Source organism: Limulus polyphemus, unplaced genomic scaffold, assembly GCF_000517525.1.
Source record: "Limulus polyphemus unplaced genomic scaffold, Limulus_polyphemus-2.1.2 Scaffold10048, whole genome shotgun sequence".
NCBI classification, from domain to species: Eukaryota; Metazoa; Arthropoda; class Merostomata; order Xiphosura; family Limulidae; genus Limulus; species Limulus polyphemus.
Window position 1 is genome coordinate 1,845 of NW_013675658.1, and position 16,641 is coordinate 18,485.

Consider the following 16,641-nt stretch of genomic DNA (forward strand, 5'->3'; position numbering starts at 1 on the left):
CATAGTATATGTTACTTATAGATAAACAATATAGTATATGTTACTTGTAGATAAACAATATAGTGTTACTTATAGATAAACAACATAGTATATGTTACTTATAGATAAACAACATAGTATATGTTACTTATAGATAAACAACATAGTATATGTTACTTGTAGGTAAACAATATAGTATATGTTACTTGTAGATAAACAATATAGTGTATGTTACTTGTAGATAAACAACATAGCGTATGTTACTTGTAGATAAACAATATAGTGTCACTTACTTGAAGATAAAAAATTTTTCCTTTTCTTAAAAACATTGATATTACAAAAGAAACATGCAGCTAAATGAGATGGTAAATACCACAACACTAGCAAACGTTAAAATAACTATGATATATGTTATAACTAAAGAACGAGACTACGTAGTTGAAGATTAAATAAAGGTGAGAACGTAAATACCATACTACTAAATACAGCACATTATCATGCTTAATTCTGATGGTATGTTCTTCGATTTGCCCTCCAGTTTGTATAGTTTTGCATAAATTATTGTATAATCTGCCCATCCTACCCTACCCTAGCTACGGCTTTGTATCAGTTTGTACGGTAAAGTTACGGTCCGTTTATAGAATTAGAAACTAAAAAACAGATATTTCAAGGTTATGTGAGCTCTTCATTTAATGATCAGCAAAAATTAAAAACAAAAATAAAACTATAGTAACTTACCATAATATTTAAAAATGAATATATATAAGAAAACTTTCCGAACTTACAGTAGTCACATATAAATAAATACTTCTTAAAGCTAGTTTTTTTGCTCTATGACATAGCATGAGAACTTCTTCAGGTTCTGGGTTGAGAGTATTTAATTATAAGTAGATGAAAGAGAAAAAAACTGTTTTAAAACAAACTACATAAAAAAGCCTAAAAATAGATAAGACACATTATTACTACGGGAATTTCTGAGTGTTGAACGATGTTCTTCTAAACACTGGTGTGTTTTGAAGATTCGTACAGCTGGTTTTCACTTCCATCGTAAAATCTCCTAAAAAATAGGCTGATAACAAAAATTACATAAATCTGCCATTACATACATACCTTAAGTAAACCTAAACTCAGAATCACTGCAAGTTCTGCATGGATGCTGGCAAGATTTTGAATATTTCACGCTGACATGATGGACGTTGGGATTTTTGCTTATGTGATGATGATGGTTTTTCTTTTATTGTAAGATGATGAATAAGCATGAAAACGAAAAATAAATGTTAGAATGGGAATCAGTAATACATGTTATTGACACAAAGTTGAGTGTTTCTGACTGAACAATATTTTAATATTCGGACTTACAACGCTAAAATCAGTATTGGAGTTAAACCTAATTAGTCTTAACTATTCTAGTTGAGGATTGATAATCACTACTATTTTCCGACCTGTGCTTTACTAGATGATGTATTTTATTAGGTTCACATCTGTTAGTTAGCGATTCGGTTAACTAATGTAAGAGTAACTGTTGATAAACACGTATTTGACTGTCGAAATGTTTAGATCCAACTGGTCAAACGTAATCACGATCACTTTGTATTAGGCAAATACATTTAAACGGTTACTCTTGGACTAATTTTCACTCTACTGCGCATGTGCTAAGTTACACTCAAGTGGGATCTTATCGTGTATGAAATTTTAAAAAAATAATAGTCGGAGCCGAAGAAAACGGAAAAAATCATGAAAAGTAGACGGTGCCGCGTAAAACGGAAAAAATCATGAAAAATTCTAACATCACGGAAAAAAAATTCTAATAACTTAGAATCTTAGGGACTTTTTTGTTGTTGTTAATTCATTTCTTCAATCTCTTTCAGATTTTGGGCCGCCAGTGGCTCAGAGGTAAGTCTGAGGGCTTGTAACCCAAAAATTGAATTTCGATACCCGCAATGAGCATCGCACACGTAACCCATTCAGTAGCTTTATGCTTCTTAACAAATAAACAAAGTTTCAGATTTTATTGGACATGTGTATGATTTGTCTAAGGACATTTAAATATTTTCTTCAGTTTGTAGAAGCATTAGTAAAAAGTTTTTCATACATTTTTATTTCAACGCTCTTTTACAACTGTTGCTTCACCACCTTATGACCATGAGCAAAAACAAAGGACAGCGACTTTGATCCACCAAGTTAATATGAAAACAGAAAAAAATATTAGTATTAGAGCTGTGACTTTAACCTTAGAATTCAACTAGTGGTCCATTTGGATCCCATCGGAATTTTAGACATGTTTCTTTAAACTTTTTTATTTGCCAAATTGCTCGTGAGTCTATTACTTTGTTGGTTGAAGCGCCTCTAGTGACATATAAATCACATACACACAAAAGAAAAATTCTATCAGTATTGGAGTTAAGCTTACTAGTTAATGTTGCTGTTTCCTACATATTTTACATTAGTGTTTTCACACAATTGTTATAGTCTGCTCTTTGCATTGACTGTTGTACGATGCAGTATGTTAACCGGTGGCATAAGGTATTTTAAAGGGTCCAGGATCAAAACTTTTGTTGCTCCTCTCATTAAAACTTTCCTGCATTTCAGAATATTTCCTCCACAGTTCCAATGTTAACAATGCAAATTTTCACGGTTCCTTTGGGTCCTGTGGCAGCTTCACCACCTGTAAGCTTCTAGACTTACCGCTAAGCCACTAGGGGCGCTGCCTCACCTATCACTACGCGCCAGTGATGTGAACGCCACCAATGGTAAATGGTATAAAAATAACTCGGTATCGCTAAGCCACTAGGGGGCACTGCCTCACCTATCGCTACGCACCAGTGATGTGAACGCCACCAATGGTAAATGGTATAAAAATAACTCGGTATCGCTAAGCCACTAGGGGGCGCTGCCTCACCTATTGCTAATATAAATAACTCGGTATTTTTAGGGTTAAAACTACGTGCATCATTATAGTTTTATGATACTTAGGTATCAATCTATCAAATCGTTGGTTATCACGAAATTACTTATGTTTTGGGATTTTTCCTTCAGGTTATGGCAACATTGCTCCAAAGACCCCATGGGGAAAGCTGGTTACCCTCCTTTACGCCATCGTGGGTATTCCGCTGATGTTGTTATGCCTGTCCAACATCGGAGACGCCATGGCCCACTCCTTCAAGTTCATCTATTGGAAAGTGTGTTGCTATCTCTGCATCAAGCCACAGAAGAAGTCTCGATCATCCTTCCGACATGGTAGATCATCCTTCCGACATGGAAGTCGTTATTTGTCGGGCCGGAGTCCGCCTAGAGATATTAATAAAGCCACCCAGGAAATTCATCTGGACACACTCAGTCGGAGCAGCTACTACACCGCCCAGGGTACCATTATGTCCGATAGTGACTCCCGCAGCCCCACATCCCCGTTTAGCTCCCCCACTATTCCCGCATCTCCGTCGTCTGTGACTCCAGGATCTCCTCAGTACTCGGCTCCTAAAAAAGTCAGCTCAGCACAGAGAGCACTATACCCGGATCAACTGAATCCTGACCGGATCCCTGTAATTTCCAACAAATACGTTCTTCATAGTGGGGAAGATATACCAGTTGACCTCGCTCACCCTTCCATGGGGCATCTGGATCCCTCTTATTATAACCTTCCCCAGGGAAAGCTGCATCGGCTAGAACAGTGTAATTGGGGAAGCCGTCGCCAGGAAGACATGCTAGACTTTGACGTGGATGATGAAGAAGAAGACGAGTCTGGCTCTGAAGAAAGCAGAGATGAAGAAGAAGTGAGTGTGCCTATCTGGTTGTGTTCTGCCATTGTTATTGGATACATCTGTGGTGGTGCTTTTCTCTTCACGATCTGGGAAGATTGGAATTTTTTGGACAGTTCCTACTTCTGCTTCATTACTTTAACGACAATCGGATTTGGAGATCTAGTTCCTGGGACAGCAGTGCTCTCTGAAGATGCCCAACTGACGTTAGGCTTGTGCGCCCTCTATTTGCTGTTCGGTATGGCGCTCTTAGCAATGTCCTTCAACTTGGTTCAGGAGGAATTCACAAAGTCTGTCAAGTGTATTGGTCGGAGGATCGGGATACTTTCAGACGACGAGGACGACAATTGAAACACCACAGACCGGTAGACAACCACCTATATATCCTAGAGGCACTGTAGCGTCTTCCCGAGGTCTTACTCTAGTCTCCTGACTTACTAAAGGTAATAGCGTCCCCTGTCAGCCTGTAAAAAAGATTGAATCTGACATCTATGTATGTGAGACGTGAAGAATGGGAAAACATGGCTAGACCAATTTTTCTGATTTCACAAGTCAGCTGTCAGACGGGTCAAGTTTACATAAAGTGGAGGAACGCCAGTTTCTTTAAGTAAACCTATCCATCTTGAACTAAGACAACGAAAGGTAACGATCACACCATTTAGTGCTATAACCATGGTAACATGATTTCGAGAAAGTCCAGCTGCTAAAAGCAACTCCTCAACGGGAAGTGTTTGATAGTTTAGTATGTTGTTAAAAACAACAACAAAAAATGTCCAAGAAAAAAGTTGATGTGGAATTTACGAGTTTTATTCTTTAAGTAATAATAATTATCACTAAAGAGTTCAAAGAGAAATCACCAACGTTTGTATATGTGATACTATAGGTTATAGTAAAAATATTAACAGTCTCTTTAAAGGCTGGAGTTAATCAATCTCGAAGATAACCCGTATAGTAACGTTAGTATGTAATGTGATATAACATATATCATTTCACGTTAGTTCACTAAATAATATGAAAAACTAGTTCTTGTTTCCAAGCAACATTTGTATGTGATTCGATGTAACACAAACCTTGCCTCATTATTTCCATAAATAATATTAAAAAAACTTGGTTTCGTTTCCAAGCAACAATAGTATGTGGTCTGATATAACATAAATATTTCATCATTATTTCATTAAATAATGTTCAACTGATTTTTGTTTCCAAGCAACAATAGTATGTGATCGAATATAACACAAATCTTTCATAATTATTTCAATAAATAATGTTCAACTGATTTTTGTTTCCAAGCAACAACAATATGTGGTCTGATATAACACAAATCTTTCATCATTATTTCAATAAATAATGTTCAACTGATGTTTCCAAGCAACAACAGTATGTGGTCTGATATAACACAAATCTTTCATCATTATTTCAATAAATAATGTTCAACTGATTTTTGTTTCCAAGCAACAACATATGTGGTCTGATATAACACAAATCTTTCATCATTATTTCAATAAATAATGTTCAACTGATTTTTGTTTCCAAGCAACAATATTATGTGATCCCATACAACACAAGTCTCTATTATTATTTCCATAAATAATGTTCAAGTTGTATTTGTCTCCAACGTTTTTATCCAAGCGTTCATTTTTCATTTCTACAAAGCTTTGTCGTGTGTATTGGTTACTGTTACTACTTAATCAAAGGTAATGAACACCTCTTTCTTGTACTCGTTTTGATAAAGAGATTCAACACGTTCTGGAAGAGGGCGACCTCTAGTTAACTATAATGTTTGTTTGTAATTATGCACAAAGCAACACAATGGGCTATCTGTGCTCTGCCCACCACTGGTATCGAAACCCGATTTCTAGCGTTGTAAGTCCGCAGACATACCTCTGTGCCACTGGGGGGGGGGTAATCATAATGAGATAAGTGATTATCTAGTTGGTTTTTGTTTGAATCTCCCCTTTGGGGCAGTAGTAAGGCTACAAAATTACTATCCTAGGATCTGGGGTTCAGTTTCCGCGGTGGACACAGCAAATAGCCTAATGTGGCTTTTGCTCTAAAGCAAATAAAACAACATTTTTTTTTTACATATTTAGAAATTCGTATCTTTATGGCTATGGCATTATATTACGACAACTAAGACGTAAAGCCAGATCTCGTTTTGTATTTACAAAAGACAATGGTGTTATTTTGATCATTAAACATATAAAGTTATGTAATGATAATATTGATTACAAAAGAAATTATGTAGAGTTGGCAGTGGATGGTGTTGACTAAGCTGCCTTCCCTCTAATCTATCATTTCAAAGTTTGGGATGGCTACCGCAGATAGCCCTCGAGTAGGTTCGCGTGAAATTCAACAAACAAACAAACGCAACATGAAACCAATCTTTTACTATTTTATTGTCTTACGTCTGTTCTTCAAACTGTTCTTTGAAACCATACAAGTAAACTTATAAAGGCAACAGTGAAAGTTTTTGCTTGTTTCGGTGTTTGCAACAGACTGTGCTCAGTTTGAGATTACGGAAAGCTTCGATTGTTTGAAATCGGGTGTTTATTTCAAAGTATTACAAGCTTGAAATCAGCATAGTGATAAACATTTATAGAATTTAGTTTTTTTTCTGGCCTCTCCTAACCGACTGGGTCTTAAGAAGATCTCGCGGAATTTTTGTCTATCAAACGTTATTTATATAACTAGCGGGCATCATTAACAATAGTAAAATTATAAATTTCAGCCGTTTAGGACCAGCTGAGACTTAGTGAATTTTACCACTAGATGTCGGTTTAATAAAAACTTCTACACCATAGAAAATAAATTTTTTCTTCAGTTTACAACTTATGATATATTAAATCAACAAGTATTTTCATTTAAATAAAGTGTTTTCGTCTAGTTACGTTACTGTAAAAAAAAAAAAGTGTAGTAAAATGAAACAAGATACAATAAGTGTCTTGCTCTACTGGTATGTGCGTTATTTTTTATACTAACTCTGCAACATAAATCCGAAAAGTTTGTTTGTTCTTGGCTTTCAATTCGCCATTAACTTTGAGAATGTCGAACGTTTTCATGGAGAATTTATGAGTTATACAGTACGACAAATGCCAAATAAATTTAGGAGTTATACAGTACGATAAATGCCCAAATAAACTTAGGAGTTATGCAGTACGATAAATGTCCAAATAAACTTAGGAGTTAACTCCTAAGTTTATTTGGGCATTTATCGTACTGCATAACTCCTCAGTTTATTTGGGCATTTATCGTACTGTATGTTTATTTGGGCATTTATCGTACTGTATTAGGAGTTATGCAGTACGATAAATGCCCAAATAAACTGAGGAATTATACAGTACGATAAATGCCCAAATAAACTTATGAGTTATACAGTACGATAAATGTCCTAATAAACTTAGGAGTTATGCAGTACGATAAATGCCTAAATAAAGTTAGATCCCATATTTTAACACCTCTAATTAAAATTACTTGGCTAAGTATTTCTCATAACATCGCCACGGCAACGAAAAGTCGCATTGCCTCGAACAGGCTTACACAAGGTCGTCGCTGGGCGAGGATTCATGATTCGCAGCCCGTTGCTGCAAAAATGCGCACTACACTTTAGGGCTGTGGGTGCGCTATAAGAGAGACAGTTATATCCGCTATTCGGTTAGACAAGAGTTGGTAGTAATTACTGTTGACTGTCCGTCTTCCCTTTAGTCGATCACTTCAAAATTAGGGACGGCTACGCACAGATATCAATTTGTGTATCATTGCGCGAAATGTCTTAAAACAAATAAGTTTAATGCGCTTTGAAGAAACGAGAAAAAAATATCTGAAATTGGAGTTATCAACGTGAACGGCACATTATGTGCACGTGTGGTAAACAGCCAGGTAAGAGCCCCTCTAGGATTCTAGTAAAGGCATTCCTACTTTTGTGAATTGTTCAAGTCTTTGAACCGAATAACAAGATTGACTGTCATTTTTATAACTCTTTCACCACTGAAAGGGTGGACATTTTCGGCAACATCACGTCTCGAACGACAGACCCTCTTGATCCGCAGCCCGACACGATAACCTCTTGGTTTAATTGGTCTGTGCTTACAGAATCATGCTTTCTCTAATGTAAAAAAGCACATTAATTTGAATAATAATAATAATAATAAACCTTAATCAAATAAAACTTATCAAAAATATATTGTTAATAAAAAACAACACAACAGGTTTTAACAACAAACAAATATGAAATAGTTGTGAAAGAGGAACGGATTACACAAGACATTTATCAATTTTCTATTACACACTTTACAATTAACAGCTTTTCACGAAGACAGCGAACGCAAGACAGTGTGTAAACAAAAAAGACTTTTTCTCTAAATATTTGACACGACTTTATAAAATGTTGATGTAGAAATTTCCCATTGAATTACGTACTGTTGGAAGATCAATTCATAAAAACTATAGTTATTTTAAAAGCATGTAAATCGGAACCATACGCATTCTCGCCACTTTGATTTAAATCTTATCGCTATTTTTTTGTTTTTGATACTGCGTGATTTGAAGAGAAAAAACAAACAATGATTATAGTTCAAAATGTAGATACCAAATCACTGTCTATACTAGTCGCAACATACGTTTTTATATTTACGTAAAAAGTAGGAACTTAACAATTACATTGGATACGTTAATATTCCTCGTAGCCTTTGTTCTTTTTAATTTCGCGCAAAGCTACACGAGGGCTATATGCGATAGCCGTCCCTAATTTAGCAGTGTAAGACTAGAGAGAAGGCAGTTAGTCATCACCACCCACATTAACCGTCCAATTATAACACCCTCATGGCTGAAAGGGCGAACGTGTTTGGTGGGACGGGGATTCGAACCCGCGACCCACAGATTGCGAATCGAGCTCCTTAACCATCTGGCATTTATTAGTTAGTTTTAAAGTACAAAACTACTTAATGGGCTGTGTTTTAATACCTTAAGTTTCTCGGATTTATTTTGAGGGCCAGTAGCCATTATCCAGTCTCTTGTTCACGATTTTTTAATTACTTTTATTCACTGTTGACGAAAATAACTTGACCAATAAATTAGTTGACGGCGGAATATATTTTTATTAAAACCTAATATGGTTTTTGGTAACGACATTTTTCAATTAAAATTTATAATTATTCTCAGAAATGCGATTACTGTCGTGTAGAAAATCACTTTAAGCAATCTCATATTTAAAAGTTTAAATTAATCATATTTAAATCCAAATTTAAGTAACCTCTACTTCCTCCCTATTTTTAATAATTGATAATTATCGATTGATAATTCTTGTGGTCTGATTGTTCTCTGAATATTAAGGGTATTGATGAAATTATACTTGTGATTTTAAAACAGGTGTTCGTGATATGAAAGATAGAATGTTTATATAAAATAGTAAATAGAATAATTGCACATTATAAACCTATTTTTTATACATTTGAATTAATATAATTGAGGATTTTAACTGAGAGACACGCTTGAATAAAGGAGCCGATCGTATTTCAAAGAACAGGGTGTTGGACAATGAATCTGCGGATCCCATGTTCGCGTCCCATTCCAGCAAAAAAAAAATTACCCTACGCAATTTGGAATCGTTGGTGCGTTATAAGAGTGACGACCATATCCTATTATTCGGTCGGTCAATCTTAGGCCAAGAGTTGGCGGTAGGTGCTTTTGACTAGCTGCCTCATCTCTGGTCTACCAGTTACAATTTATGGACAGCTAGTGCAGATATCCCTTGAACAGCTTTCCGTGAATATCCAGAATAAAGAAAAGCTAAAAAACGCATGAAAAAAACATATTCCTAAGACAGTATACTTTAGTGCCACCTGTTGACAGCGTGAAATAGCACTTTTTATGTAAGAATTAATAATCGCATTTAACCGAAAATGAGGAATATAGTATCAAACAAAAGACGACGAGATAAAATTGTTTAAAAAGCCCAGTAACAGGTGAAAATATGCATGTAGAAATTTATAAAAAAATAGAAGTTTGAAAGAATTATCGAATATGGCGATTCACAAAATGAAAGCGGAGCTATCGTTTAGTATATAACGTTTGATGGTGTATTTTTTAAGTGGGAAAGGTTAAAATTTGCCCTAAAATATTGTAATTATTACTATGAGTTAAATAGAAAATATACATTTTAAAGCAAAAACCAAACTAACACCTTCAATGTGGTTTCACTATTACAATGAAAAAAAAGTACTTCATTATTTCCACAAATTTGATCTCCACCGCAAGATGGAAGCACTGTAATGTAAACAAGGCGGAGCTTTCAGTTTGAGCGACGTTTGTTGAAGGACACGAAAATTCCTTCAGTCTATTATATTTTGTAACATTCTTCATTATTATACGGTATTAACCGTTATTTATACAAAATAAGAGATAATTTGATTTATTCTATAATAACAAATAACTATTAATACGTTTATAGTAAAATAGAAATTTCTGACGCTCGTCGAACCATGGCCAAACACAAGCCTCTATCGAGAACACTGCGGAGCAGCGACGGCTTTTTTTTATATGTCTGGAAAAGTTTTTTTTTTTTTTTCACTTGATGTGGTATTCATCGGATGAGACGAGGCGAAGGCCTCTATCTTTATTCGAGCGATTTTGAGCTGTCATTGTGGCACATTTGGGAAGTTTCACCATTTTTGTTTTTAATAGTACACGTAAGACTAGCGGCAGCTACTATTAATATATTACTGCTCGATTCCGGTAATAAATTAAATGAAAATTTCCGCGCCACAATTTAAGATGGTTCAGTTTGTTGGACTGCGTATTTAAGAAGAATTTTTGTGATTTTTAGGTCTACAACGCAACTTCTGGTCTGTAATGACCGCTTAACCGACGTAACGTTAGGGTCGTTTGGCAAGTAAGGGAAACCTTTATTGTATTTAATAATATAGTTAGCATTTAATTTACCACATTTTAAACAAATTGTAAAGCTTTAATGTATTATTATTATTACTAATATTAGACATTAATTACAACTAACATGTATAATTAAGTTTAGAATATAGATATAAGTTAGGTTTGAGGTAGCATTTCTGTTAAGACTTTACTAGCCTTACAAACTTTCGCCTTTACTACTTAGATCTGAAGATAAATTTGCTTATGCTACAATAGGCCTAGCAGTATTGTTAGGCTTAACCTTAATTATACATGAAAATCGTGGTGTAGGCTAACCTAGTTCTATATTTGATCGCAATGTGTGCGAAATATGCTTTAAGTTTAACACATTAATATTTTATGTGATTGAAAGTCAACATCATTATATTAAGGACAGTTAATCGATCAAAATCAGGCGCGACCTGTATTATAGTATATGTATATAAATTTAATTTTTAGGACTAGTAATGTGTTGTAAACTAAAGTATAACTAATGTGATAGTTATATAATAAAGTACGTTGGTGAAACTTTGAAAGCTAAAGTAATTTCCACGTGTGAAGTTATATTCTTTAGCGGAATAAATGAGTAATAAAAGTATAATATGATTTGTTTGAAAATCTGGTTCTTCAAGGCTATCCTTTCACACCCACCCTGGGAAAATTAAAAATTTAAACCCACCCTTTACTTTTAAATTTATGTGGTAGTATAAAACTCAAAAAAAATTTTTCTATATATTTTGATATAAAAAAATAATCTAAAAGATTAGTAGTTCTTAAAGTATATATAGTGAATTATTTATAATGCTGTTGGAACTTTTGTTGAACACTTACAAATAGAAATGGTATAAATTTAGTTTGGAATGGTTGCTAAGGTTACATAAGTCCTCAATGATAAAATGTTATTCAATAACTTTGAAGACCTAAGCAATTTTTTTTTATCAACATGTTTATTCTTGCTCTATGTTCTAATAATAATAAAAAAAAATACTGGTATACAAAAACTGTGATGTTCTATTAAGCATGTAAGTGTTTAATTCAAAAATTAAACCTATGTGTACGGGCTTGATTGATTGATTGTACTGTCACTATTGGAGAATGAATACTGATTATGAACTTACTAAGTGTATCTACACAAAATGTAGCTAGCTTTTAATAAAATGTACGAGTCCATTATCATACACAAAAATGAGATGAGTTGTAAAGGTATTTATACACATTATGTGTTTGACTCGAACTCTGACAAATCTGAGTGTAAAGCGATGTTCATGTAAAGACTAAAGATAGTTTCTGTAACCTCTAGGACTACAGGTGTTTCTGTACACTGTATGTGGTATTTACTCTCTTATATCACTAAATAAGCAATGTAGGGTAAATTGAATAGTTGATAACACTTGTATCAAATACCATGTTGAATGACTGTAGATAGTAGAGGCTTGCACACTTTGACCCCCCCCCCCCACACCTATGCAAAAAGTGTTAACAGTCAAAGTGTTTGACATAGTTTCATTTTAACCTGTATTTGTCATAGTCAGTAGATGATAACGAAACATTTATTTTTTAGTAACTGTCCATTGGAGACTTTAGGAAGGATCCCCTTTGTCTTGTACTTATACTGTACATTCTAATGGATGATTAGTAGAATTTGATAATTGATTGTCAGGCTTGTTAATTATTCTTATTCAGACTTGTTGAAATGATTGAAAATAGTAAATAGTGAGAAACACCTTTTATATTTGTGACATTATTTGATTTAATTGTAATTTCTCATAATCAATCATTTTACATGAGACTAATTAACAATATCGGGTGATTGAGTTCATTGACTAGCTCTATACATCACCGCAAGTTCACAAGTTGTTTTACAATAAAATGGCCACAAAATAATTCGTGATGTTAGGGAAATATGTGGGTCCAAACAGTCAGTTTAACACGACGACACGAAATCCTGTAACCCGAGTACTTTCAAGATTTGGACATTTCTTCATCAGTTTCATCCTGAGTAAGGATTAAGGTACACCTTTTGAAAGCAGTCTGGTTCTGGTTATGGGTTTTTTTTTTACAGTATAATTACACATGTCAACTGCTTGGTCATTCATACTTATTTAATAGAATAAATGTATCTGTGAATTACAAGATTGACAATCTTCCGAAATCATGGCGAGGTGAACATGAAAAAAAGTTCTTGTTTATATGATGCTCTTATTAAACCAGGAAAATATCTTATGGGTGGAAAAGCTTCAAAATCTATTGTTTGTGAATTTTTATATTGTGTGGGAAAAGTGGTGTATGTAAACAAGATATATACATTTTTTCTACTTTTATTAAAATATTTGTAACAATTTCACATCATAAATTTCTTTGTCTTGACACATTTGTATCAGAGAAATTTTCAATGTTTGTTTCTCAACCTGTTTACTTATTTTCTAACATGGTTATTTTTCAAAATTCATTAATATTTACAATACAGATTATTTTACTGTATCATAAAAGACTCGAAGGAATTTGAGAAAATCACATGTTGCAGTTTTGTTATTTCTTTCTTGGTGAATGTTGAATAACAACTTATAAAATTCCAAACAGTAACCCTAACTAGAATTTTGATTGTACTCAAAGATGTGTGTACCATTCTTCAAAAAACTGTACTAATTAATAAGGACTAATTAGTTTCCCGGTCAGTTTTAAATTTACATTAATATTTCAAGATAACCAGAATAGATATCAATTGAGGTTTGTCTTCAGTTTGTACAAATTAAAAAAAGCAATTGTTTTAATAAAACTTTGTATTGAACATCAAGAATTTTTTGATATAATCTGAATTTACCCTAGTAAAAGCTTGACACGTTAAAAACATTTGGATTTGTTTACAAAGTCTAGAACATATTCACATTATTGGGGAGGGGACTTGTTCTTTAGTAATGTTGTAACTTTTGTGTGTGAAATATTATAGTTAGAACATGATACTGAACTTTGAAAATGTTTAATTTTTAACATGAAAAGTTTTTTTTTTATGCATCAATGACTGATTGGACAGAAATAATATACTAGACTTGTGTTCAGAAAAGAATTTATTATTTAACAATATTTAGATCAGTAATAATTCTTTTAAGACCTTTCATTCTAGAATTTTTACACTTTTGGTTTTACAAGTATCATCTTTTCTCTGTTTCTTGGTGTTACATAGTGTACGAGACGTGTCTGTATAAATGTTTCTAGGACTGTGTGAGACGTGTTTATATAGATATGTCAGGACTGTATGAGATGTTATTATATAGATACATCAATAGGACTGAGATGTGACGATATAGATACATCTATAGGACTGTGTGTGATGCTATTATATAGATACATCTATAGGACTGTGTGTGATGCTATTATATAGATACATCTATAGGACTGTGTGTGATGCTATTATATAGATACATCTATAGGACTGTATGAGATGTTATTATATAGATACATCTATAGGACTGTATGAGATGTTATTATATAGATACATCTATAGGACTATATGAGATGTTATTATATAGATACATCTATAGGATTGTATGAGATGTGACTATATAGATACATCTGTAGGACTATGAGATGTTATTATATAGATACATCTATAGGATTGTATGAGATGTTATTATATATAGATACATCTATAGGACCGTATGAGATGTTATTATATAGATACATCTATAGGACCGTATGAGATGTTAATATATAGATACATCTGTAGAACTGTATGAGATGTGACTATATGGATACATCTGTAGGACTGTATGAGATGTTATTATATAGATACATCTATAGGACTGTATGAGATGTTATTATATAGATACATCTATAGGACTGTATGAGATGTGACTATATAGATACATCTATAGGACTGTATGAGATGTGACTAGATACATCTATAGGACTGTATGAGATGTGACTATATAGATACATCTATAGGACTGTATGAGATGTGACTGTATAGATACATCTGTAGGACTGTATGAGATGTTATTATATAGATACATCTATAGGACTGTACTAGATGTGACTATATAGATACATCTATAGGACTGTACGAGATGCTATTATATAGATACATCTATAGGACTGTATGAGATGTGACTATATAGATACATCTATAGGACTGTATGAGATGTTATATATAGATACATCTATAGGACTGTACGAGATGCTATTATATAGATACATCTATAGGACTGTATGAGATGTGACTATATAGATACATCTATAGGACTGTATGAGATGTGACTATATAGATACATCTGTAGGACTGTATGAAATGTGACTATATAGATACATCTGTAGGACTGTATGAAATGTGACTATATAGATACATCTGTAGGACTGTATGAGATGTTATTATATAGATACATCTATAGGATTGTATGAGATGTGACTATATAGATACATCTATAGGACTGTATGAGATGTGACTATATAGGTACAATTGTTACAATGACCATGAAGTGATAGTGACTAAATATTGACCTGGAGAATTGTTACAATGACCATGAAGTGATAGTGGCTACTACCTCCTTGTGAGGTTTTGGCAGTGTTACAATCCTGGATCAGCTTCGTTCCCACTCAAATGCTCGATCCCCTAACTCTAGGATTCCTTTGTCACGGCTTATGGCCATTCCCATTCTTGTGCTCAATTTTCCCAACTGTGTCTTTTCTTACATGTGTCTTTCTTTAATCTCGTATACGAAGTCCTTCATCATGATAGTTTCAACAGTCAGTTCTTTTCACCTGGCCAGGTTTTGTACAATCAGTTAACAATATATTCAGTCTTCTCTGTGCTGAATTGCACCTAAATTCGTAAAAATCTCATATTTTTATACATTTTTTACTGGCATAATTCATTGTGTAGCATGTAACATAGTATAAACTCTGACCGATATATGGTTTATGGAAATCTCATGTTGAAGCTGATGTTTACATCTCAGTTCAGGTGATAAGAAGTTAACTTGTATGAATCTCTTCTAGTCTGCTATAGGTTTCTAGCTTAACTTACAAATATGTGGATAGGTGATATAATGTCGCATGATAACGTTGTAAGGGGTCTTATCACTTTATACATTCTCATCACGGTGCTGAATGCGACTTAAAATTTTGAATGTCTTTTACGCATTTCAGAGCATATGTCACTTACCCACAATGCTCTACTCTCCAACCTCTCACGTGGCTTATTATGCATGTATCAACAGATCTTACATAAGATCTGCTTTCCTGCCATAATTCACATTTTCTTATGGACATTCACTGTTAACTTTGGTCACTGAGTATTCTCTATTCAATACTTATTTAATACATTGGGGCCAAGTTTTTTATTCTGCCAAAACTCTGTTGTCCATTTCATAGATGTCTGGGATTGTGAAATATTTTGGAGAGAAGAAAAAAAAGTGTTTCCTTGGGAGATTTTCTTGTGGACTCGTCCAGTTGGTACTCTCAGTGTTAACCTCTATTTCTTCCAAACACAATTCTGCCTTTTGCACTGGTGCTCTGTAATAGGACGTTGCTCTCTGGTGACTGTTGATGCTTCAGCGGGTATATTTTCTTGTGGACTTGTTCAAGTTGGTACTCTCAGTGTTAACCTCTATTTCTTCCAAACACAATTCTGCCTTTTGCATTGGTGCTCTGTAAAAGGATGTTGTTCTCTGGTGGCTGTTGATGCTTCAGTGGGTATATTTTCTTGTGGACTTGTCCAGTTGGTACTCTCAGTGTTAACCTCTATTTCTTCCAAACACAATTCTGCCTTTTGCACTGGTGCTCTGTAATAGGACGTTGCTCTCTGGTGACTGTTGATGCTTCAGCGGATATATTTTCTTGTGGACTTGTTCCAGTTGGTACTCTCAGTGTTAACCTCTATTTCTTCCAAACACAATTCTGCCTTTTGCACTGGTGCTCTAGTAAAAGGACTTTGTTCTCTGGTGGCTGTTGATGCTTCAGCGGGTATATTTTCTTGTGGACTTGTCCAGTTGGTACTCTCAGTGTTAAC

The 16,641-nt window shown here is 34.0% G+C and overlaps 1 protein-coding gene across 1 annotated transcript; it reads left to right on the top strand.

Annotated features, from left to right (window-relative positions):
* Window positions 1-1,847: 1,847 nt before the first annotated feature.
* Window positions 1,848-5,213, top strand: LOC106476206 (the record flags this gene model as incomplete). The annotated part of the gene is made up of 2 exons (XM_013936872.2): window positions 1,848-1,872; window positions 3,016-5,213. Coding segments are annotated over 2 exons (1,095 nt in total), but the record flags the coding sequence as incomplete, so codon positions are not given.
* Window positions 5,214-16,641: the final 11,428 nt, after the last annotated feature.